Here is a 27,496-nt window from a genome sequence, read left to right as displayed (position 1 = left end):
ATCAAAATTCACAAAAACAGAGGTTATGTCATTTTAACAAGCTTGAAAGTCAATATTTGATATGGTCACCTTTACTTTCCAACACAACTTGAACTCTCTTAGACAAGCTTTCTTCTAATGTATTTACATAGTTTCCAGGCTTCCTGAAGGACAATCCTGAACTTTCTTTGGATGTTGGCTGCCTTTTGCTCCATTCTCTGTCAAGATGTTGAAGTCTGCCCTCTGAGGATGCCAGTCCATGACTTATAGTGCTCTATTCTAGTTATGTTTTTACTCCATTGGGAGTAAGAGCGCGTTTAAGATCACTGTCATCTTGAAAAATGAAGCCATTGCCAACCAGAAGCTTTTCGGATGTTATTGCAAAGATCAAAATCTCACTTTACTTTTCTACATTCATAATTCCATCAATTTTGACAATATCTCCAACAAAACTGCCGGAAATGCAGCCATAAATCATAACAGAGCCTAAATCATGTTTTACAGATGGTTGTAGACAGTGTTTTACCTTTTCTCTCAAATCATCTCCTAAGATACTGATCATGATTTGAACCCAAAAGAATGTTTAAATTTTGTTTCAACACAATACTGGTTAGACGCAACATTAATTCATCACCGGAGTTATTGGCTTTTGATGTGTGAATGAGTCATGCTTGAATGTTAAGTGGCTTAACAAACAACAGAACCATTTCTTTGGTTGGTTAATAAAACATTGACAGACCTTCAAAAAGCCTGGAGAATTATTGCTCCAGACCACTTTGAAAAAATACACGAAAGTCTGGCACCTTGGAAACAGTGCAAGACATTGATTCCTCTTCTTTCTCTTTTTCTTCTTTTTCCTGTTTTTCATCATCTTCTTCTTTTATTCTTTTTGTTATACTTTTCTGATGTCTTTTTGACCTTGAACGCTTTGAGGTCTAATACCACACAGACTACTATATGTTCTCATAGCAAGCGATGACTCCGTGCCCACTGTTAACTCAAAGGTTGGGTTACCCCAGGCCAATTGATGGAGGTCCTTGCAGACACTGACTGAGTGTTAAATCACTGTGAAATTGCAAATGTGCCACACGAAAGTAGCATAAATCTTAATCTTGATTTTTCAAGGTCAAACAGTACTTGTACCTGTTGCACAACCACAAACATGCTACATGCCATTTGTGTGCAACGGTCTATGAACAGTTTCGGAACTTTTTGATCGCAAATTATAAAAGAATCACTATGCAGTAATAGTAGGAGTGTGATTTAAAGAGGAAGAAGCATTTTCATTGAGTGTTATGTGTAAATGTGTGACAACTACAAATGACCCAATCAGCAAAGCAATATTGTTGTTCTACCACAGATAATGCATCTGCTGGTTTAGCTTGTCACTTGAGTGGCTACTTTGGTCAGGGTGTAAAATGTCAACATTGTGTTGGTCAGTCTCGGTTTGTAACATTTTCGTTTCCATTTGAACGTGTCAGGTTGGATTTTCTTCAGTGACTCATTCAGTGGTTCATGGCATGCCTGTGTCCAAACAACACAGGGTGAGATGCATTTTCTTCAGTAGTGTCATAATATGATAATGCTATATGTACTTTACACTAGGACACAATGCTTGGCATTATATCTCATTTTGCGTGTGTGCTTATCAATGTGTATGTGTGCTTCTTCCCTTGGTTTTCTATCTGACCACAGAGAGTGTGACAAATGGATGTGTCAGAGCTTGATGGAGCACTGCGATTGCTCTGCTAGGCACAAAGCTATTACAAGACTATATAGACAACCCCAAAGAAAAATCCTGTTTCAATCAACCACACATAATCTGGGAGACAAAGAAAGATGTTCAACAGTTGATAGAGAGAGCCAGGCACTCTTCCTAAAGTAAGAACGCTTTCCGAAAGACATTTTAACATTTTCTGTTAGTATCTTAAAAAGTGGAATTTTCATCAGGCTAGCAGAAAATCATTTGCAGTACACTTAAGTATATACTGTTTGTCCAATTTGTGTTTGTATTTGTGCAATATATCAGGGATAGTTATATATTAGAGGAAGAGCTATTTTGTATGATATTGTATTATCTAATATTGGTACTTTAGCTTGCGTGCGCTAGTAACTGTGCAACTGTGACCATGTAATTTCCTCTGGGATAAAAAAAAACATCTGATCAGAATCACATTTAATGAATAACTACATTAAATGTGAAAAATGTTTAAAAATGAGACAAATGTTTTCAATAGATGACTCTTTTGGACTGCAAGTATGCAACATTTATTACCCATAGCATTTTGCCATGAGCCATGCCATTGTTATACATGTAAATAGTGGTTTGATACTGGCTTGGCGAAACAATTCTTTCCCTTAAAGGATGTTGTCTATATAACTATATATGACTTGCTTGTTGCTCCTAAACCTGTCTATATCTTCATTCATTTGACCTGTCTATATCATTAAATCATACAATGAAAAATATGGCAAAGCAACCCAGAACTGCTGATGAGCTGTTCAAACTTTTTTTGAATTGAAGTTGTAATAACTTAAGCACAACATAAATGATACAATGAAAACATCTGCAAATCCATGACACCTTAATCTCAATCGCAAAACTGTAACAAGCACTATTATCTGACCAACATTAACCACTCTAATAAAAATCCTGGATTATTACCTCTTCTTGCTGATGTTAACAGACTTTTTGGATAGTGTGACCAAACTGTAATGTCTTTTTAAGGCTCTGATCAGCCAGCTGGGAGTGCAGCATACTCGGTGCCAGAGAACAGCAGAGCTGAGGTTTTAGGTTTGGAATTCTGCAGAAATGCGTCATTGTCACTGTAATATATTTTCTGATGCAAGTGAAGTGAAACAGACAGGGATAAACAGCCTACTAGAGATAAAGCACCGTGACCTTGGGCAGGTTTTGTCTAACTGGGCCACCACACTGTTCTTTTGGTGTACACATAAAGAATCTATCCATTTGTGTATGCAAATATGTGTGTGTGTGTGCAGGTGTGTAACCTGTTAGTAACTTGGATAGGTAGTCTTTTCTATTTTTATGTGCATGCAAGTTTGCAGTGTGCGTGCGTGGAAGAATAATGAAAAAGAAAACTGTCAATATGCATGTTCCTGAGTATGTGTGTGTCAGCAGGTCCCCCCCATTATAGGCATCTTACCAAGAAGTCAATATACAATTGGCTGCTTGAATACTGCTATAACAGCCAGTCTTACAGTGATGTTGCTTGTCTATCTAGCTATGAAACATTAATGGATTCCCAGCTTAACCTCTTGTTGCCTGTCTCACCAGCTTCTTCTAGTTCTCTGTCTCTGTGTCTGCATTTGGCTTTGCATTTAGAGCTGGAGTTTTCTGCCAGCTCACCTTACACTAAAATTTAGCTGGCACACTTGGCCTTTCAATAGACTGCCATCAAGATACAGCAAAGATAATGGTATAGGATTAGTGCAGTTATGAAAGGCAGGAAAAAACGATGAGTGGAAGACAACCACAGAGGAAGACAATAAGAATAATATGAGAAAAACACTCTGAGAAACAAAGAAGTAAAAGTTGTTTTGATTACTTTTAGGTTTAGGCTCAATTAAAAAGTACTGCTGCCAAAGTACAATACTGAGTAAAAAAAAACACACACCCACATTTCTTGATATTTTGCTTCCACAAAACTAGACTTTTTTGAACAATTGTTCTTCAGGATTTCTAAAGGTACTTTTCATTCTTTTTCAGTCCTTACACCTGAACATCATCAGATCTTTGCATGGTGTGTAGTATGTCTTAAAAAAAGTAAGATAACTAGAGAAGTGAAGGACAAAAGACATGAATGGTAAATGGACTGGTTCTTATATAGCACTCTTCTACTCTCACTGAGCCCTCAAAGCGCTTTATACAACTTGTGCATTCACCCAATCATACCCCACTGGAATGGAGGAGCCTGGGATTGAACCACCAACCTTCTGGTGAGTAGGTGAAAAAATCTACAAATCTAAAAAAATCTGTCTACAGCAGGTGAACAGTATCAGAAAATCATGTCCTTTAGACCTGAAAGATGCATCTAGTGTTTCAGCTGAGCTAGAAATGGTCTCAGTGGAAGGCTGGCTGCCACGGAGCCATTCTTAGGGAAGGGAAATGGAAAAAAGACTGAAGCATGCCTAATTATGCAAGAGGTGGACTGAAACTCAAATCCAACAGGTCTTATGGAGTGATAAATCCAGATTTGAAGTTTCTGGTTCAAATTCTGGTCAGTATGTACAGCGGAGATCAGGTGAGAGGTACAGCAGTGAGTATGTGTTTATCCATCATGCATTACCATTTGGAAAGCATCTGATTGGTAACATCAGCAGAGAATGATCACATGCCAGTGCAGTAAAAGCATACCTAGTTAGAAAAAAGAGAATAATTCCTGAAGACAATACACGAAAGCTTACCTAAGAAAGTTCAGGCAGTGCTGAAGAATAAAGGTGTTCAACCAAATATACACTTTGAAGCTTTATTTTTGCCTTTAATAGTGAAGTTCCAAGTATGTTTGCACATGTTCCAATAAATTGCTGCAACTATTTCCCATTTTTCTGGCAAGATCAAAACTAGTTTCTGTGCTCAAATCATATCAGAACTATTATTAAAAAAAATCAATATCAGAATTTGGATTTACTTGTTTTTTTCTGAAAACTGTCTATTGGAGGTAAAAAATTACTTTGTTTTGGGCACTGACGTTTACTTAACCAACACACAGGTACACTTCTTACATATTACAGGAATACAACACTGAGCGTAGACTTATGAATGAAGAATGAAGGTCTAGTTAACTCAGGTTGTGATGCCTCACCTTACCTTCTGAACACACATTTTTATGGAATATGGACTTTAACCTCAAAGACATGGTTGTGCCAATGTCAAATAGCGACCCAGTTGCCTTCATGGTACGACTGCTGTTTTTATAGAAACTTCACTGTAGGCTTAACTTAGACTGAACTATTGACCTATTGCATGTGAGAAAATTTCCAGAGCTTTTCACAGATAGATAAGTCTATCTGTCTAAACTCCGGCTGTCTTACAGAAACCAGATATTCTATTTTCTCTCCTTGGTTGCTAGTATTTCCTGTATTTATGTATTCAGCTCCTGCATTCAGCCAGGCACTAATAATCTCCTCACTCTTCCCTCCCTCAATTTTCCCCTCTCTCTATTTGCATCTATCCTGTACCTCCTACTCTTTCTCTTTCTCTAACTCAGCTTCGCTGTATTCCTCACACGGTGAGGGTTAGCCCAAAAATCTGTCAGGATATGTTCCGTTGTCAGCGAGATGCCGAGTGGGAGCGCATTAGATATTGGCCTCAGTGTGTCCCTGACAAGAAACAAGCCAATTAAGGAATCCCCCAGCACTGCTTAAGCCCGGTTATGGCAGAGGTCCCTGAGATGAATACTGGTGTGCTAAATCATCATACCTTTTTTATATTAGAGCCTCCGTGGGGAGAAGTGGAGTGGTTCAGGATTATTTCCTTTTTTTCCTTGCAGAGCTGCCGGCCATCACTCAGCAGCACGCCTTAGAGAAGTTTATCTGAGCTATGAAGGACACTGACATACAGATTTTCTTCTGTCTTCTTCTCTCTGTTATTCAGTCTCACTCTCAAGGCTAATAGTATTAGGGATGGAAAAAGTGCTTTGAGATAAGCCTCAGGTCACGTAGTTGCAATCAATTACTGTGGTTAAATATTGCGATAAAGAGATTAAGGATTAGGACTGGGGGAAAGTAAAGCGGCTTGATATGATGTACAAATGCTTTCATGAGTCCGTAAGCATTTTAATGCGTTTAATGTGTTAGTCATTTTATTCATTCTATCCAACGTGGCCAACTAACCCTCTGTGCCTCTGTGATTTCACTCTCTTTTCAGCTCTGTTTCTTCCTGATACCCTGTCGTGCAAGCCCCATATTTAGTTTTTTCAAAACTTTCACCAAAGCTGGAAGACCAAATGAAGCTAATTGAGACCAACAACGAGCACATTTCATTTGAGCCTTGATGGAGATGTCTGCTGTTATTCCTAATTTCGCATGCTGACTTGCTAGGGCCAAAAAGCTTTCTATTTCTACTTCTACTTCTATTTCTATTTTCTAATCATTTGCAGCACCCACAAAACTGATTGCAACAGTCACGACACATATATGGCAGTGGATGTGTTGTGCAATTAAAAGTTTTTAAACGTGCAGTAGCAAGAACAGTTTTAAAAGAAAAATACAACAAATATGAAAGTACGCCCTTATGGTCCTTGTGGGTTTGTTAAGGTGACGTCAGAGTGATGAGAAAGCTTAAACAGTAAAATGTAACAGTCGGTATCCTACAGAAAGTGAATGATGAATGTTTTCTAAATGTATTAAGAATCAATATGTATTGAAAAAAGCAATGCTATCTCAGAACAGTAATGTGGGCTTCTGTCCAGTATACTACCACGAGGGTTAGCAAATAGATGTAAAGAAATGAAAATCTAAAATTATGCTTTTGCTACAATACCGACAGACTTTCCATCACTCTGGAGGACTCTGCACTGATACAAATGAATTTCGTGGAAACTAATCTAGCCAACACTGTAACCACTACTTGACTAAGGCTAAACGTATCCTAAGCTTAGGCTAATCTGTCAGCCTACTGTAAAAGCCAATGATTGATCATATTGGGAACTGTTTGTTCCTATTACAAAAAGAGACTTTGAAAACTGATTTATGTGCCCGAAACATTACAAATACACACACAGTGTGCACACAGACACGCGAGACAAATGTGCTGTTCTGAGCCTTACGCCTGTGAGGTATTGAGGTTGCACAGTCTAATATTTGACTGAGCAGTGTTCCAGCAGCAGTAAACCAATGTGCCGCCATTGTACTCCCCACTTACATAACACTGTTTATACGCCCCCAGTAGATATGAGTTATTGGCTGCTTGGGATCTCTGACAATAGATAAAAATAGGATTACGCTCTCCCTGCATAATGGACAACTATCAGTCTCTGTATTGAAACCTGCCTTTTCTCAGTTAGCATTACAATGTCAACGTGTGAAAACAAAAGGTAACATTAGGCATTCTTAATCCCTTAAAGCTCTTTTATGTAATTTAATAAATTAGCTGCTGCAATAACTGCTACAACGATCCCCCGACACGGTCACCCCCCCGCCCACCCCCCAACGCTGGGAAATGACTCGTGCATTTTTCAGCACTGTGTCTGCATACAGCTACAATATTCAGAATGGACAGATGCCAAATCAATCCTCTTTCCTTCTTCTGTCTCTTCCATTTTCCCCTTCTGATGCCCTGTTTTTCATCAATATAGAGCATTTCAAAACATACCCCCCCCCCCCCCCCCCCAAAAAAAAAAAGAAAAAAAAACCCCAAACAAACACTAGTTTATGTATGAACTTTAACTGGAGAAAAAAACATTTCAGAGTCAAAGTCCTTGAAAGAAGGGTGAATGTGTTTTTAATTCTGAGGATATTTCCACGTTCAAGCCATTAAAAAACATAACAACAGTCCTGCTTAGATGGTTTCCCATTATGGGCCAGCTGAAACAGGTCTATTAACTTTCGAAGCAGAGTAAGGATAAAATGATTAAAGGACACCTTGGCACTGAAAACTGAACCTGACCAACACGTATGATCATGTATGCGGTTGGTAAACATCTGTTCATAGATTTCCAGAGTGTTGTAGACACCTTGAATGTGATCCTGTAGGGAAATGACAGCTAGGGACTGAAAGAACCAACCACAATTAATTAACTGAAGTGTTGCACACTTTCCCTGTAATCTTCATTTTAATTAAAAGTATTCCCAGACAACTGTGATAATCAGACACAAATCTGTCCATAGTAAGGATTTGGTAGCCCAGTACTGCTGAGAAACCTACTGCACCTAATGACAACAAGAAGTGTTAAAAAGTATATGTGTGCTGTAAAGATTTCTATATATAGGTCACATTTTGCATTTGATTCCAAGGCAATAATTTTCATTTGAAGCTTGATTGTTTTAGGAAAACACATATCTTACATATATAAGATGTAAGATATGGAATTAAAATTCGGTTTCATTTTTTAAGGTATGTTTGAAATAAAAGCATACCTCCCAGCAAAAAAGATTTAACAGGACAGCTCGAGGCAGGAGATGTGAAGCAAAGACACGGAGTGAGGTCAGTTACATGCTGAGATGCACCTGGGTAGATAGGGAGGTAGTTATCCTCATTTGGAGCTGAAGTGGCTGTGAGTCAATTAAAGGTACATTAAATCTCTTCTCATTCAGGTACAGTATATATAACTGGGGTTACATATAGCAAGGATGTCATCCAAATGTTGCGACTGGATGCTCATATATCCATTAAGAAATAAGAAAAAAAAACCCCAAAAAAAACAAAAAACAAAACTTGCTTGAGAATCATCACATTTTAAAGTTTTTCTTTTTCCAGTAATATTTTAATCCAGTAACAGTTATCTTTACACTTTTGGATATAATGCAAAGTGTCGACAAGTAATTCAGCATGAATTTTTGACGTTATGCAAAATGTAAAAAATGATATTGGCACAGCATTAAAATGCTTGCAAGCCCCTGGAGTGTACTCTACACAGCCACTCATCTTCCTCTTGTTACAGGAGTTGTTTAGAGGCTATTGATAAAAAAAAAACCAGATTCATACATATATATATATATATATATATATATATATATATATATATATATATATATATATATATATATATATATATATATATATATATATATATATATATATATATATATATATATATATATATATATATTTCCACTTCCTGTTCAATTTCATATCATATACACAGCTATATTCTTTGCAAGTTCATCATTGGGGAATTATTTTAGGACAGAAACTCCATATGAATTTATTTTAAGGTGTACTGGGCAGGACTGACTGACAGCAGTTTATGCCCAAAACTAGAACTAGTGTGCAACTCTGATAGGCAGCTACATGATGCGCTGCTGTATTGGCCTGATACCAAGCTGTGTCTAATATGGTGGAGATTGACTTGCTCTTGCTTGCTTCCAGGTAGTGTGGGGGATTTAAACTATTTTACCTCCCCAGATCTTCACACCTTCCCTCAGGCCTCTCACCTCATGCCTTAAATATTAATGGTAAATCGGAGGACAGAGGATGAGTGAGGAGGGGAGAGGACTGACAGCTCAATCATGAAGACAGTAGCCTCGCTCCCTCCTCCCTAACCCTCTGGGCGGCTGTCACCATAACCTACATGATGTAATCACCTCCATAACCCTGATATGGGCCACCAAGGGCCATGTGGGGAGAGACAGAAAGAGACGGGTGGGGGTGAAGTCGTGACACCATTTGATCACAATTACTTTCAAAGAATACATGTAATTATTTATTTCTATGGAGAAACTACATATTTTCAGGCAAGGACTTTTTTGGGTTTATTTTCTGCATTTATAATGTATCTCCTACAATCACAATGCCAATTAGTTACATTAGTAATAAAATCACATGGTTTTAGCCACAATGAAGCAAAGTGAACATCCATCCATCCATCCATCCAGTTCAGCGTAAGGATGCTAATGAGTGCTCTTATGGCATCAGTACCTATTCCTCTGAACGATACAGCAGATGTTTCCACACTCACATTATACCTTCACATCAGAGCTGACGTTTCTCTTTTTCAAAGTGTTTTCCACAAAGTGAATCTGATGCGATCCTACAAATGGATGGATTTTACACAAAGTCAAACTATTGCAACATCTCCCTTTGTGTAATCTTTAAATCTTTGTGTCAGGTTTTTTTTTTCTATACATTTTAATGACCTATCAGTACAGAAACTCAATCTTGCACTTGTGTCTTCAACCCAGCTGCAGTTGTAGTTGTAAAATGAGGCAGATTACAAAAATCAAGAGGTGCACAACCTAGGCAAACAGAGGCTCGTAAGAGTGGATGTATTTGATGTCAATGTTGTCATAAAACGGTTATTATTGGGGCCCAACAATCAAAGGCCATGGCCAACTCTGTGTATTTCACTATAATGGCCACAGATGGCTGTTAGTTTTCCACATCTATTATCTCTATATAAAACATCTCTGTACACGCTACATTTTAATGTATTTGAATAACAATAAATCAGGAAGAACATTTTAAATAATAATAATATCATTGGGATGTTTTGTGATATTTAACCATTTCTAACCTAAGTTTCCTCTAACACCCCAGCTGGCTTTCATTTGTAGGAAGTACAGACTGTCAGTCCACTGTTTGCCTCAGCTTCCAAATGTGTCCACACCTATTTATTCTGGAGGAGGCTGTAAAACTGCCTGTGTAAGGAGTCCGATATGGGTCGGTGAGTCAATAAAACTCACTTCTGACCACTGACGGTGATATTGAGGTGAGTTGTTGAGGATATCCTGAACTTTTGCTGTTGGTAAGTGCTGCTGCTTTTGCTACTGTTGGCTGGTGTTACTGAAACTTTCTTATAAGTGGATCCAAGGTCGTCAGACTCAGGCAATTAGAGAATAAACTCTCATGTGACATGAGAATATAATCAAAATGTTTACCAGAGGGAAAGTAAACAGCTATATATTGAACAGGATATATTGAAGTCTAAAGTTTGGTAGCATAACATTAATTTATAATTAGCTCCCTGGAAGTACAAATCTTAGATGGTCATACAGAGTTTAAAAGAACTAATTATTATTTTTAAAACTAGCTTATAATTGACTCTTTTCAATATTATTTTGTTTTACAGAAGTGATGAGCTTGCTTATAAACTGTAAAAACAGAAGTTCCGTTAACTCACACTTGAGTGTGTAGAAATAATGACAGTTTTTGCTATTTTGCCTCTGTACACCATGAATTTACAAACAGTCAAGATGTGCAGACAGTCAAGATATGATGGAAGTGTAGACTTGTGAATTCAATTCTGGGGTATTTAACAAAAGTTCAGTACTTAATTCTGAAATATATACTTTTTTTATACACCCATTTATAAAGACCCCCATAAAATGTTGTGGTCAAGGAGTGGTCAAATTAACAATCTGGTATAGTCGTAGAACTAAAGTGCAAGATGACGGATTTCCATGGTAAAGAAAAAATCCTTCACTACATCCAGTCAAGTCAAAAACACTCTCAAGGAGGTGGGGACCTCACTCTCAAAGTCTACAATCAAGAGACAATTTCTTGAATGTAAAAACACAGGGTTTGCAACAAGGTGCAAACCACTGGTTACACTCAAGAACCAATGAAATTAGACTAAATAAGACTAAATGAAAAACAAAATTAACTTAATCTATCATCTGTCAAATATAGTGGAGGGAATGGTACAGTATATACATGTGTGGCTGCCAGTGGAACGTGGTCAATAGTGTTTACTGATTGTGTGACTGCAGATAAAAGTAGCAGGATGAATTCTGAAGTGTACACAGGGCTACTCTCTTTGTTCAGATTCAGAAAAATGCTACACAGCTAATCAAACAGCGCTTTGCAGAGCAAATGGATAATGACCCAAAACATGCTGTAAAAAAAAAGCCCAGGAGTTTCTCAAAGCAAAGAAGTGGCATCTTTTACATTGGCTTAGTCTCTCACCTTATTTCAGCCCAATAGAGCATGTTTTTCAGCTACTCCAAAAAAAAAACTGAGGGAACCACAAACAAGCAGCAACTGAAGGTGCAGGAAAGACCTGGCGCCATTTGGTGATGTCCACAGGTTCTATACTTCAGACACTGAATGCATGTATGAACAACAATTGCGGTTTAAAATGATGTTCTTTTTATTTGGTACATATAAAAATGGTAGTAATTACTTAGCAGTTTTATCTAATCTTATTTAAACTCCTTGAATTAAAGCTGAAAGTCTGCACTTCAATCACATATTGATTATCTTATTTTAAATACACTGTGACATTGTAAAGAGATCAATGTCCAAATACTTATGGACCTCACAGTTTTAGTGTAGCTTCTCCCTCTTTCCTGTATTTAGGTTCCACCACGAATTGGGTCGTGTCATAGTTAATTGGCATGAAGGAAAGACCGGGATATGAGCAAAGTGGTAGAAGTCAGGCAATTCCACTGCTATTCCTTATTGCTTGAAGACATTTTCAATCAGACTTTTAGGTATTGTGTCAGCACGGTGAGAGAAAGCTTTTGATGCAGTGTGAAGGTTTTGATCTGAAGATGTTCCAGTTTGTTGTCAGTGCATCTATATTTTATCAAGGCAATATACAGGAATTGTTTGACACTTGCTGCTTTTTCCAAAGTTCTGATTTTCAGGTGGACACGAAATTGCTGTTGGGCTTCAAGCATTTACTGTCTGAACAAAATTGGAAAATCCCTTTGGTGTAGCTGACAGACAAAAACACAAAATAGGGTACAGAGCAGTTATTGTTTCTATGCTGAGAGGCAACCTAAGTTTAAAAGAAAAGTTGAAAACTACATTCTTGGACTTTGAATAAGATGGCAAAATGAATCGTGAAAGAATGGAAAGAATTCTTAACATTTTAAGAATGTATATTTAATATGGAAAAAAAAGCATGTGTGAATTAAAGAATAATGTGGCCCAAACGTGACAGAAATGGTGTTTTGACAAACCATCCTACTTTGGCAAAATGTCCTACCCTAGGTAGTTTATGCACATTTCTGCTGTCACAGAGTAATTCCAGCATAAATTTAAGTAGGTATGACAGTTTGCCACTTAACGTTGCCCATCAGAGTATGCTTGTAGCTTATATTCTTAAAGGCAGAATGGTTTGCCACTTCAATTTACCCGTTAAATTATGGCTATAGGTAACATTCACAAAGGTAGCATGGTTTGGCACTTAATTTCACCCGTCAGAGTATGTTTCTAGCTGTTATTAACAAAGGTAGGACAATTTGCCACTTAATTGTAGCCTCGAAAGTATGCTTCTAGCTCATATTCACAAAGGTAGGATGGTTCACCACTGAATTTTAGCTGTGAAAATATGCTTCTAGCTCAGATTAACAAAGGTAGAACAATTTGCCACTAAACTTTAGCTGTTAAAGTATGCTTGTAGGTCACATTCACAAAGGTAGGATGGTTTGGCACTTAATTTTACCCGTAAGAGTATTTTTCTAGCTAATATTCACAAAGGTAGGACGGTTTGCCACTTAATTTCGTATTGTGCGCCGAAACAATGAGTAGGATGGTTTGTCAGGTAGGATGGATTCCCAGAACACCGAGACAGGAATTAATCAGGAGTACGAAACTGAACACCATAGTAGGAGGTTTTAAACCTCACCTCATTTTTGTATTTTCTGTGAGGACAGAGTAATCTGAATACAAAACGAATCCACAAAAGGATCATTCTACCAATTTTGTCCTCTATAAATCAATATAGTTGATCTCCTTGATGCAACAGTAGACAGTAATAATAAATGAAATAACATGGGACAGAGGTTCCCCTCTTACCCCATTTATTGGATATGTCTTCCATCCAAGCTCCCCAAGCACAGACGTTGTATCCAGCAACACAACTGAAATGAGAATAAGAGGAGGAAATACATACATTAGCCATCTGGGAACACATAAAAAGTTCTCTTTCACACTGTAAATTGAAAAATCTGTCAAAAACGTGTTCATCTAGACATTTTTCATATTAACGAAAATGAGTTTCTTGGATGAATATTTATGAGCACAGATGCGTGTACAGTAGGAGCAACATTTTTGCCACTTGCAACACAATTTAAAGTTTGATGGATTGCAGTCAAATTGCTGTCAACAGGCCATTCCCTCCTCTGCTATTCATAGCTTTACTTCAATCTCACCCACAATATGCTCTCCTACTGGCGATGATCAAGACTTTTCATGAAATACTATAAGTGATGTATCAATCCTTCCTATGCTAGTAAAGTGTATGTTCCATTGTGCCAAACATCAGTCAAGACCCTGCTATGTTTTATTGCATATAAATTAAAGCAATGATATAAATCATGGCACAGCATAATAATATCATTGTCAGGTGACTTTAAACTTCCAAGTAGTGTTAAAAAATACTATTTTAGAGGGGAAAATATTGTCATCCTTGTCAATACTTTGTCATGCTCTCAAGGACAACAGATTTAATAATTCAGGAGGAAAGCACTTCTCCCGGTGACAAGTGATTTACACTGAAAAGAAAAAACTGTGTCTTCCAGAATTTGCCTTCAGTGAGATAGCAGCATAATAACACAAATTAAAAAAAAAAAGTTTTCCCACACATGTGACAACAGTAGGGAACAGATTTTATACAAAGACCCTGATGCATTTTCAGAATCCATAAATATTACATGGAGCCCATCCAGTCACCTTGTCAAAAGTGCCAAATACACAGTATGTGTGACAGTCTCTTACAGTATGTCCCTATTAGGTGAGTATGCACTGCATGATTAAGTGGGTACAGGAAAAGAATTAGTATTCAAGGAGAGAATCAATGCTAACAGACAAAAACATCAACAATAACAACACTAGTCTCAACAGACTTATTCAAAACTGTTCCCTTGTCTCTTTTAACACTGGAAGTCCCAGGCTTCTACCTTTCTACCTTTAATAATGATCACAAGAAGCAAAAATTCAGCTTTAAATATTTCCTTCAAAAATCATTGACTTAGATCTTAAATGTTGCTTTTTCAAATAGCGCCATATCAGTACCGACACGATTTCTGACAAACCAAAGTGTAATTTCGACTTAAAGTTAAAGACTGAATTTTAAGTGTCAGTCAGTCATGACTGTCCATTTAGAGCTCTGTAAGTGGTCCTCGGGGGACTCATTATAGCAACACAGATCTTTATCAGTGACAATATTCCCTGAATAAATCTCCATTAACATCATTACTCTAGAATAGCTAGTTATTACAACCAAATGTACATCAAAGAAAGCCATTTCAGTGCTGTGATATTGTGATTACGACCATTTGCGAATTACAATGTGAAGGCAAAAGAAATGTGATATGTCCTCTGTTAACATCAGGGCAAACAGACAAGAAGAAGAGACATTTGCATCTGTTTCCCAGTCTTCACACAGTGCACTTCTGATGGAGCCTGGCTGACAGAGATTGTCCAAATATCTGCTGACTGGGATTCTCAGAGGGGTGGAATGGTACATACACTTTTGACATAATGTAAAACCACTTTTGGATCAAGAAATGCACATTTCACAGCATCGAAGACCCAAATCATTCAGGACAATATTTTTTTTTTAGCACTGACAGAGTTGACAAATACAAAAAAGGCAACAAATACAGTGAATTTGTGTAAGTAGTAGAATAGATTTAAAACAAAAGGAAAAAATCAAAATGAATAAAAAATAAATAACTAAAACAATCTTTGTGATGACCAGAATATCTGCAGAGCCCTCTGCAAATTGGCTCACATGTTTCCTCATCCATAAAGAGAGAACTTTAAGAGTAGAATCTCTGATTAGTCACCAGAAAATCCACATACATAGCTGGATTCAAAATGCAAAAGTCCAAGAGTTGTCAGAAAAAAGATTCAAATAAGACAACATGAAACAACAAAAATACTGGCAGTGGACACTGGTACCCCTCAGCCTCCTAGTAGTTGCATCTTTTGTATGCATTTCAAAATTGTATGTCACTGATTTAAAAGATTTTCAAAAAACTTCACCTCTGCCTACTGACCTTGAGGCTGAGGTCACTGAGAGTTTTAGTGGATACATCTATGGTGTAAATTTCAAAATCCTAGGTGACTTCCTTCTCAAGGTATTACATTCACAAACTTGGGTGTCCCTGTCGACTGCCCTCCCGACAGGGTGATGACAATACCCAATCAGAATTTTACAGTGAGGGGTAAGAAACATTCATTTAAGTGCTTCGTTCACTTCCTCAGTGTCAGGCTAAAGGTAGCAAAACCCTAAAACAGCCCATCTCGACTGTTATCAGACCACTGAATAACTCTTATTAGTTCTAATCAGTCCTACACGTGTTGCTATAGGCAACACATGTAGGCAACACATATCTTGTATGACCTTCCTGTTCCTGAGTGTAACCAGTGGTTTGCACCTTGCTGTAAACCCTTGGTAAGGTGTGGCTTGATTCCATATTTTGCCTCACTCCTGAAGAACCTGTCAACTTGGTTTGATGCTGTGGAGGGTTTTCTTAACCAAAGAAGAGTCCTGCAATCATCCACTAAAGGTGTCTTCTGTGGTCTTGTGGGCCTTTTGGTTTTGCAGATCGGATCAGTGCATTCATTCTTTTTAAGAATGTACTAGATTGCACGACTAAAGTTTTTGCTAGCTCTCTCATAGGATTATTTAACTATTTATTTTTCAGCTTAATGATGGCCTTCCTTGCTTGCACTAACATCTCTTTGGGCCTTATATTGAGAGTTCCACTGAAAAGCTACCAACTGTTTAACACTTGGATTCAACTCCAGGTCTTTTATCTGGGAAAAAGCCTCACCTGGCCATGAAATTGCTTCAAACTGGAGTTTAATATACCACAAGTTACACCACAAACCCCCCCTTAGTTTCTAATTAGATTTATGGAAACTCAACTCATTATATTGTCTGCTGTGAGATTTATATGCAATGTAATAAAAACATTACAATAAAATAATGAAACATTTTATCTTATCTTTTCTTGAGAGTTTAAATAAGTAGCGCCCTCTTTTTCTGTGGCCATCACTCTTCTTGTAAACTTCATTAGGAAAAATGAAAACAAAGTGAGTACCACATGATGTTTATACCGCTATAGTTCAAGAGTAAATGCAGAAAATGTACATTGATATATATAACTCTATTGATCCCCCCCCCCCCCCCCCCCCCCCCCGGAAAAAAAGAAAGGACACCATACTGAGCCTTTCATCTTCAAATCCCATCTTCACTACACTACTGGCTGAGTTTAATATTTCTGCTAACGGGTGGTATTGGATTAGTTCCAGCATCTCTGTGTGTTTATTTCTGCCCACCAATGCCAGGTCTGTGCCATGTCAGTGTCAATGCCAGATTGGAGACTAGGTGTCTCTGCCAATGCTGTTAATGGACACCATTAGGCTACTGTGGGCAGGTAAGCAGCACAATCCCTCGAGAATAGCCTAATTACTGAGAGTTGGCTGCGTCGTTCACCGCAGTAAGGAGATTCACACCTCCCCTCACCATATATAAAGAATAGTTGATGTACATTACAGTAGGAGGCAGTGTGAATGTATTCGGCTGACAACATTGCACTGTTCGGTTCAAGCCTTGTGTTCCCACCTTTATAAGAAAAGTGTGGCACCATGAAATTTCTTCTTTATTTGTGAGCCAGACAAAGGATACTTAGAAATGAAACACCTCTGGAGTTCAGCTGACAGTAGAGGAGTTAAAGGTGTGACCTGCCAATAGCACCTAAGCTCAAAAACCATAATAAAAAAAAGTGCCTTCATTTCTCTGATGCTTTTTCGAACATATTCACTCATTTAAAGATTTACAGTAAAAAATGTATTGTGAAATTTAGCTAGAAAGTAGTTTGAGTAGTGTGTGTGCGCTTGTAATTGATGGTGTGCATATATTTTAGTATATGCTGTATATACTGAGCAATGTATCTTGGGTGCTAATCCAGCCCATCTTCTCTCCCTTTCTATAGCTCTCTTCATAGAGTTGTCTTTCTGAGAAGGACCCACAAATGCTGCCTGGAGCTGCAGGCCCTCTGGGACTTCCTCTGGTTAGATATAAATAGATCATGAGCTGGCCAACTCATAAATATATGGAGCTTCACTAGAATGATGACATCTCTTGTCTGGCCTACAGCCTTTGCAGGCAACACAAATACCCCAAAATAGCAGCAGCCCAAACAACAGACCCAAAGGTGGTCTATTTAAGTGCTACTTTATGCCAATTAGATATGGAAGCAGTATGAGTGTTCTGGCAAAAGTGATGAAAAGCGGTCTGCAGTTGTGTGCAATACTGTCTCTTTAAAGTATAGAATGTAAAGACACAAAAGGAGGCGTCTTTAACCTCCTAGGACTTGGCGTCCACATATGTGGACATCACACTTTGGGTTATTTAGACCAAAATACTCAATTTTGCTCTACATGGGCCTGATATCCACTTACGAGGACATTATACTGCTACTGTTCTATCCAATTTTTAAACAAACATGTGGCTCTTATTTTTCTTAAAAGCAAAAATAAGGTAAAAAAAAAAAATCTGTTAATTCTTTGTTTTTACATTCATCGGGCCCCAATATGCCCAAATATCAAAGAGAAATTAAAAATGCATGCTGTGGAAGAGTTTGGGTCTTAGGAGGTTAAGTGCACTTTTGGTAGAATAGAGGGCCTACATTAGACTCTTCTGGATTACAGAGGTGTCTGTCCTGTGAAAATCTAAAAGAGTTGTATGAATTCAAAACACAGTGCAGGTCTTCAAACATACATCCTTTGGTTGATTTGGCACACTAGGGTATTGAATAAAGTGTGATATTTAAGTAAAGTGTGATAGGAGACATATGTTTTGTAGTAACACTGTTTCCTATTATAATGAAAGCATCATCGTTTCTTATTATTAAAGTAGTGACGTAGTCTACAGACTAAATTAGCTCAAAAAGGAAAATAGGCCTTGATTCCAAATATTAATAGAACCTTTCGCTTTGCAAGCTTCATAGAAACACATTCTCGTAAACCCAAAGCCTCATAAACAATAACAACTGATGAACAAACACTAGAAAATTGATTTGGATGATGATTTCAGTCAGGATTGCATATTGTCCTCTAGTAGTGTAAACAAAGTGCTGCACTTGAAAGACATGATGAGATGATATGCTTTGAAATAGAAAACTATCCATAACAAAGGCAACCTGACAGGCATGACAGACTTTTCGGTGCATTTTCACAAACAAGACCAAACATTCAACAACATAATAAATGTCAGCAAAGCAAATCTTTGAAATGTGTTTCATTGGATCTGATAATAGCTCTAAGTGTATTTAAATGAGAGATTAGCGAAGGGAATACGTGCCAGTATTCAACACAGGTTGGATGCTGAAGGATCCCTCTTGAGCATAATGTGGTTATAGACACGTGTAAAGCAATAATGTCATAACAAGTGATTCCCATCAGTTATTTAATGCAAAACACCTGCACTGCCATCTCTGATCAGAGTGCAGGTAGTACTGACCAAAGATTTAAAAAGAGCAGACCTTTATTAATAAATTAATCATTAATTACCCTTTATGCCATGAAAAGAAGATCAATCCAAGTTTTATCTGAAAAAACTCACACCCTGGCCCACTCCCCATCATTCCCAGGATCTGTTAAAAGCAGAATATCAGTTCAAAACCTAAAGATTTGTAGCATAATAATCCCAAGTTATATGATAATAAAGGTCAGTGCATCATGCTGCAGTTAAATGGGCAAGTCAGTTTAACACTAAAACTAAGAATTCAGCATGGTAAATTATATCCTCTTCAATCAAGTTTAAAAACATACAAAAATAAGTAAATACACAATAACAAAAAAAACCTAAAGTTAAGAACTGGAAATTCAAAAAGTCTGTGTTTTTAACACTGTTAAAAAAACACTGTTTTTAACAGTGTTCAACACTGTGTAGATGACATAAAACAAGCTTTCATCTACATTTCTTAACAACCTTCCACAATATGGGCTTCAGGTTTCAGCATCACGTTCTGGAAATACAAAATGACTGATTCTGGAAATAAGCCATTTTCATACATGGAATATTTAATCTTGCTGACTTCATCAATTTGCTATAAAGTGATAAAATTCCCTTCACTGAGACATAGGTAATTTAGCATGGCATTCACGGCTACATTCAGATACACCCACAAAAGTGCCAAAGAGAGCAGAGCTATTTTGCAATTGTCATTTGAAAGAATAAAAAAAGAAAACCAAAGGGACAAAAACATACTTTTCAATGTATTCCATTTACACGTTTGAGTCTGTCTTGTATGTCTTTGCTGTTTCGCGCTGCAGTGTCTAAGAGAGCTGTAACCTGCTGCACTTGACGGAGATCTCTCGTCTGATTGGGAATTGAAGTGTCTAAATCTAACTGTGAAATTACAAATGATATAGGCTGGATAAAATCTTATGTACATCTTACTGCTGTTTGCATTCTCTGGTGAGCTGAGCCACTGACAAAGATGCATGAGAAGCGCTCACGGTCATCATCTTGTGCACACCTATTCATCAATGTGGCTGCACACAATCTTATGCTGTGTTAAAATGATATTATATGATATGCATATTAGGTCCAACCTAGCATGATTGCGTTTGCAGCTTTTAAAGAAAAGCGCCTACTTTGTTCCTGCAGCAGAACCCAGAAAACAGTTGTTCATTCATTCTGTACAGGGAAGGCCTAATGGCCACAACAGTCTGAGAAGCAACACTGCTTAAAATATTTTGGACTGAGGTGTTTTTTTCTTGCTCATTCGTGACTTTGAAAAGTCATTTTCATCAGGGGTATGAAATGAATCTTGTTCACCAGGTGGACAAAAATGTGTCATTCCGTGCATGTCAATGATAATTATGTGAATACAGGAATGCTTTTGAAGAGGTCAAGCCCTGGGAAAATTAACAGTCTCCAGCCTGGAGCCATTTCAGTCTAGGGAGGAGAAATTTGTGGAAAGACCTTTTATTATACATAGTAGCAATTGTGTTCCACTTAACAATGATGGTACCTGTATATTCACGATAAATTAAGAAAAATCCTGGGAAATCTCTCTAACGGTCATTATATTTTGACTGATTGATGAAGACTGCATATACTGAAACTAATATCAAAATACACAATATTGCCCCTGCTTATCATATGTGCAAAAACACACACACCAGCCTGTTAGTTAAAGGTGCAGAGTTATGTTTTTTTGGGTGCTGGCTGATTGATTTTCTTGACAAAACACTGCTGATAAATATCTCCTTATTCTGATAATGGTGATAAAGGTGCTCCGCAGGAAGCAGCATTGAGAGCAAAGGCTTTAATCAGACATCACCACAAATCAATGCAAAGACTTGAATCATAATTTTCAAGTTTGTTTTTGTTTTTTTTGCTAGATCTTTTTGAGTATTGCAATGAATAACCATTAGAGTCTAAGCCAAGAGTTTTACACCATGCTTTGCTGAGCACTTTGTGTTTGTGTGAGATGCATTTAACCAGCTTAAAAAGACATTTGCATGTGGTCCTTTCATATTACAAGAAAGGATTGCTTTCCTGATTTTCATGCCTGAGATTTTTTGGAAAGAACCAAAAACAATCTGAACAATTTCACAAATGTGGAACAAAGACATCGTCATCTAATTTAGCTAGTATAAACTGATTTTTGGCTAAAGCAAAATGTTACAAGAGCTCAAGAAAGTGGTTAGTAAATAAGATTCGTAAAAGTTCAGTATAATAAATATTTCTTCTGATGAACTGACAAGGCAGGGAACGGTGGGAGAAAAACCAAAAATAGTATTATGGGCAGAGATTTATTGATGGGGAAAAAGTGCTACTTGGCAGTGAGTGAGTAGGGATTTGTTAGTAACTCTCTGCAGTCCTAGTTGGATTCATGTAAGGAATACGATAGGTTGCTGTGAACAGAGGCAGAGCAAAAAGTGGCTGTTTTTATCGTTTTTCTAACAGATGAAGTCTGACCATTTTTTTCTATGAAATTCCAAATCTTTGTAGTTCTGTTTGTTGGTGTTCAAAAGCACGATCTACACTAACCCCCCCCATGTAATTCGGTTGGATTTTGTCTCCTGCCAACAGAAAGGAAAAAACAAATAACAAAAAATTTGTTCATTTTTTTCCTTCGTTGTTATGCAGTGACTAGATTTTAGAACTGAATGTGAAAGTTGCTTATCCAGTAATGGTTACCACATTGATTCATACTCTGTTCAGAAAGAACGCATAGCCCACACTCTATCATCCAAAAGCAGGTGAAATCACAGAGACACCATAGGTAGTCTTAATTTGACAAATACAGAAGCAATTATTTGAGAAACCCTTTGGCGTCTTACGAGACACTTTTCTTTGTCATCAGAGTTTCAGTTTTCCCATGCTGAGCTGCACCGCTCTGTGGCAGACAACGACTGCAATTGTGCCACCGAGGTCCCAGACCAGTCAATATGAGAGACTAAAGTACAGTGGAAGGCAGACATCAGTTCAATCATTCAATCTGTGGCAGAGAAAAACACACAGCGAGGCTGTTATGTAGCAGCTGTCTAGGAGAACAGGGAGTAGCATCGCTCTTATTGAACAGAGAGAACAATAAAATATAACCTGGGGGGCAGATCCCGCTGTATTTCGTGCCCAATCAATAAGACTATTTTAAACCTCACGGATGCAGTAGTTGTGTGTGCAGGTGCACGTGGAGCCATCGAGGAACGCACGCACACAGACACACAAGCATTTGACCACACTCTAACACAAGCATCTGTGTGAGTGTGGTCACTTATCACAAAGAAAGACAGGTGGGCAGAAAACTTATGCAAGAGCAAAAGAAGCATGCATGCAGGTGTGTTTGCCTGACGCAATTTCTCTTACATACACACGCGCTTACATTCAGCACTACATCTATATCCAAGTGCATTTACATATGCACTCTTTGACAGCTCAGACTCGAAACGTTTCTAAAATCTACTGCAACACTCACCGCGCAAAAACTGACATGCACATACTCTACCAGACGCACACACGTTCTCCCACCTAATGATTAAATCCTTCTGCCGCTGTGTCTGTGCCGGTGTGTTTGCACGTGTATGTGTAATGTATAATGTGTAATTACAGCAGACCGACATGTCATTTCAGCAGCGGAATTTTATCATTTTTAAAATTTTGTCAGGTTCAGAAAAAAGCTCAACCCAGGAAATCCTTCGAACTCTAACAGCAACATAATAAACTTAAAGTCACAATCTGGATTATGCCACAGCTCTTGTCTGTGTAGAAGAACTGAAAAATAATAAAGATAGAAATGCGTAATCCGTGAAAACAAACGTAGAATGTGCATTTTATATTAGATATCTAAGTTTCTTTTTTTCTCCCCCCCTTTATTCCTTTCTTTTCGCCGTTTCCGGTGTCTTTTTTAAAGTAATATCGCTATGAAACTTCTCATTCTTAACTCACACGAATGGCTTTTTGCGGGACTTATGAGTTATGATTTGCTCGAACTAAGGATACCTGTCTAGTGGCTGAACTCGATTGTCCCATCGGGCTAATTTGCTGCCCTACAGTAGTGTAACGGCAATATGCGTCCGAAGACAGTAAGTGTGGTGAAAATTTTTAAAACCATTGGGAAAGAACTGAAAGATGATACAACTGTTGGAATTTACGCGACACAAAGTCGGGAATGTTAGGAGCGAAGCGCATCGCCCTGTGGATGTGTCTTACCTTGGTTGCAGTTACAGAAACGAGTGAGGGCAGTTCCAAGAAAGAGTGAAACGAAGAAAAATCTGTTTCCAAAACTCATGTCTGCAACATCTATCACCGGCTATGTCTGGATATTTTTAGCCGAGAGGTAGCTGTAGCCAGATAAAAACACGTCACTGGAAGGTCCAGAAACACCGATCCGCTGCTCCTGGTCTTTACATTTGATCCCGATGGTAGAGAGCTGCCGGGTGACACAGCCGGAGATGGTCCATTCTTTACCTTGTGGCAGTAGCAGCTATGGCGCGGAACGGAGAGGTTTTGAATAAACTCAGCAAAATATCTAAAGTGAAATCAAATTTTCACACAAGGTGAGAAACACTTCCCACCTAACTACTTTGGAGATTTCCCATGCGCTTCATTCGCGGTTGATGCATTTATATTAACAAAAAAATCTCAAGTACAGATTAAAACGCAATGTGGTGCCTTTCTGTAGCGCACGGAGTCGTGACAGACTTTCACTCCTGCTTTTGGTACGGCAGTGTGCCGAGGGTTGCCAGCTCCAACTCGATCCGCTGCAGCAGCAAGATGGGAACGTTGAATAGAGAAATGATTTGGATGCAGCGGTAGAGCAGCTGAAGCGGGGGCTACAAGGAGACTGAGCGCATCTGTGCAGGATGCTCGGCACTAGAGGGGGTTAGCTGGCAAGGCAATGGCGTGTGTGTGCGCGCGCTTGTGTGTCGACTCGTTTCAGTGCGGGCTTCCCAAAATTATTAGAATTATAGAACTTGAAATTACTAAACTATACTTTTGAACCTACATGATGTGATTTTTGACCTAACAGCTGACACCTGGGTCAATTATATGAGTATCAGTTATTATGTAATATAAGGTTACCACGGCTCTAAAAGTCCTTGAACATGTACAACTTGTGGGAAACACTTTGAATGGACAATAAAACAACGAGTTAAATCCCATAAAAGTGAATAAATTAATTCAGCTTTGCTTTGATTTTTATAATTAAATGTCAGTGTATCTGTTCTCTGATATTCATATTCAGCTGACTGGTGTATTTTGCTCTTACATCCTTTGTCTTTGTTTTATATAATGAATTTGACACTATTTTATAAAGAAACACATTTATTCATAAAAATAATAGTAACAACAACAATAAAAATCTCTATAGTCTACTGCAAACTTTTAAGACTTTTAGTATAAGTGAAATATAGTTTTTTCAGTAGGTCTTCTGTTCAAATTCCATTAAATCAAGGAATGTGCAAGAAAAAATATATAGATGGTAGCTTTCATCCTAGCAGCATGCAGTGTCAGCCTGTGTTCAGTATGTCACTACAGCACTCTTTATCCCACAGGAAGTTAAGTTTTATCCATTTCAAGTGAAACAGTGAGCTGCTGTGCTTGCCAAGCCGCCAATGTCAGCCAAGATTAGGGAAGGTCTTCCTCGCATCTTCATGGACGTCTCATCGAGTGAGTAAGCAAACCCTCCCCAACCTGACCCGGTTAAACAAAGGAATGCTGGCTGCTGTGATGAGACCCAGTCAATCAGGACACGAGAACAGCTTCCTGTCAGCACAGAGGAGGTAAATACATCAACATCACAATCCGTCACCACCACTTAGCTCCCAGCCAATCATTAAACAACATAGAGAAGCTGCCAACTGACTACTGACTTTGTGCAATGCAACATGCAAACAGATTTAAGGACGGAGGGCTGTAGAGTAGAATATATTGACCACTGTAGCCTTTTTGTGTACTGTAGCCTTTCCAGGAATGGATCAAGCAATTAATGCCATATTGCAGATGTATTGCAACTATAAAATGATGGACTCATGTTGTGGGGGGAAAAAAATCATAGCCATAGAAATTGTAGATTGGAGGTATCAGTATATGTAATGTATGACTGTTAATAATTGGAACACAGAAACAAATATTCCACCACACTAAAACCAGCCATTTAACCTCCTAGGACCTGGTGTCCACATATTCGGACATCACATTTTGGGTTGTCTAGACCAAAATACTAAATTTTGCTTTACAAGGGCCTGATATCCACTTATGAGGACATTATATTGCCACTGTTCTATCAAAATTTAAAATGAATGTCTTCTTATGTGGATCTCATTTTTTCTCAGAATCAAAAATCAGGTAAAAAAAAAAAAAAAAAAAAAATCAGGTAATTCTTTGTTTTCACATTCACCAGGTCCCAATCAGCCCAAATAGCAAAGACAATTTAAAAATGCATGCCACGAAGGAGTTAGGGTCTTAGAAGGTTAAATCAAATATTCAACAACATTTAATCCCAAGAGCATTTTATAAATTGCTTAACATTTTCCTGAAATATTTTGTTTGTTTGTTTGGTTTTGCTTTTCCTTTCTTTTTTTTCTTTTTTCTTTTTTTTTTTTTTTTGGGGGGGGTGGGGGGGGGGGTATTTTTAGCTTGTGATGTGGAAATATCATGTACATCAAATTCTTTTTTAAAAGTAACCTGAGCTACTAAACTATTTACAACTGCTGCTCTCCTTATGTTGTTACTACTAACACTGCTTGAATAGAAAATGAGAAAAAATATTGCTAATGACTTCACTTACCTCTTATTCCCAAACAGAGCTAAACTAGGGATAACACAGAATGATGAAAGGGGGAAACTGTTCAGAAAAGATCCTCTACTGCCACCCCTTGCCCCCACCCCTCACAATGATTTGGTTTCCTTTGCTGTAATAATGGTCAATGAGGTGTGACTGTAGTGTATTGGGGGCCTAACTGTGAGCTATGATTCCCCCTGTCTGGAGAGAACAAGCTATGTCCATCTGTACTCATCACGAGCATGGACTTGGAACGAGACCACATCAGCACAACTGACAGAGACAATGAGACTTTATAACATTAATGTCCACTCTATTGTGTTCACAATGAAGTGCCAGGCTATACCAAACTACTCTGTGGACTTATTCCAAACTATTTAAAACCTATCCTACAAGGAAAGTTCCATTTCAAATCCATTGTGTACAGTTAAGAGCAACAATCTACCTCACTTTGTTTAAGAACATTTTATTTTAAAAAAACAAGCAAACAACAAACAACCGAAAAAAAAATTTACAAAACGAATGCACCCCCCCACCCCCCAAAAAGAAAGAAAAAACCAAACAAACTCTGAACTTCTGTTAGAGCCACCACTTCTCTATGGCTCACAAAAGGTCCCCAATCTATGGCAGCCCTGAGAGGCCAAATGGACTGCAACTTAAGAAAACACCAGCAATAAGAAAAAGGCTGCAAAAGCAAACAAAACACAGCGGCAATAGGAGAAAGAAAACAGAAATAGGACAAACAACAGAACTAGGAAAAAACAGATTTCCAAAAGCACAAGATAAGTGTTTGTGGGCAGACAATAACCCAACAGACCAGTTGCATGAACCAAAACATGCTAGGTAAGTGTGTTTTCATCTCATGATTCATATAATACTGATGATGGATTTTTAGGCTAATAGTTAGGCCTCCACTTCTTTTAAGTGTCTCCAAGCGCAATTATTAGCATATTTTGGTTCTGGATTTAACTCAAACCTTAGGCTTTCAATGCCTTGTGCTTTTTATTTTTCATACTAAAATTATATTTATACTTATTAAGGTCATTCTTGGTTAAAAAAAAATCATGCTGTTGGGGGAGGGGAATAATCTTATATAAATCGGAATTTAAAAAATTAAAGCTGGAAGTTTACAAAAATGTCCTCCTACAGATTTACTAGAAAAAATGAGTAATTTCTTTTTTAAAATAATTTGCAGTAATATTTAATAATAAGAAAATACTTGCTATTTTATTCCAGACTTACCATATTATATATCTAACATATCTTAAGCATCCTTGTGATCTAAAAAGACTTCAGAAGTCTATTGGTTCTAGCAAATTGAATTTACAAAGACATTTTTTTAAAGTTTGACCCAATTCAGTGCTGTAGTTCAATAAATAAACAATAAATAAATGCTAGACAAGATGTTTATCATCCATTTCAAACTAAATAAAGACAGTAATCTAGTCAAGGTCATCCTACTGAAAGCTTTGACTCTGTGGAGTCCAAGGACCAGTTAAAAACTGTTGTTCTGGGTTGGGACAATAAGGCTTAACCCCCCAAATCTCTGTCTTAATTACCCACTGTTCTGATGTAACAGTTAGAGACACAATACACCATCTAGTCAGTTTGTTGATTAGATATGTGATTT

General features: G+C 37.8%; 1 protein-coding gene across 1 annotated transcript in view; it reads right to left on the bottom strand.

The window, feature by feature from the left end:
* Positions 1-23,870, bottom strand: part of LOC146556987 (ephrin type-A receptor 6-like) — a 180,792-nt gene extending 156,922 nt beyond the window's left edge. Inside the window, exons 1-2 of the mRNA XM_085250694.1 lie at positions 23,292-23,870; positions 13,406-13,470 (exon numbers count right to left, since the gene is read on the bottom strand). Coding sequence (XP_085106820.1) covers positions 13,406-13,470; positions 23,292-23,370 — 144 coding nt within the window. The 5' untranslated portion in view covers positions 23,371-23,870. The remainder of the gene's footprint in view (positions 1-13,405; positions 13,471-23,291) is intronic.
* Between the last annotated feature and the right edge of the window lie 3,626 nt (positions 23,871-27,496).

Source organism: Mchenga conophoros, linkage group LG16, assembly GCF_057382185.1.
Source record: "Mchenga conophoros isolate Kocher_MC1m ecotype Shallow Benthic linkage group LG16, M_conophoros_male_GT1.1, whole genome shotgun sequence".
Classification (NCBI taxonomy): Eukaryota; Metazoa; Chordata; class Actinopteri; order Cichliformes; family Cichlidae; genus Mchenga; species Mchenga conophoros.
Note: the sequence above shows the minus strand (reverse complement) of the source record. Positions and strands in the feature narration are given on the sequence as shown.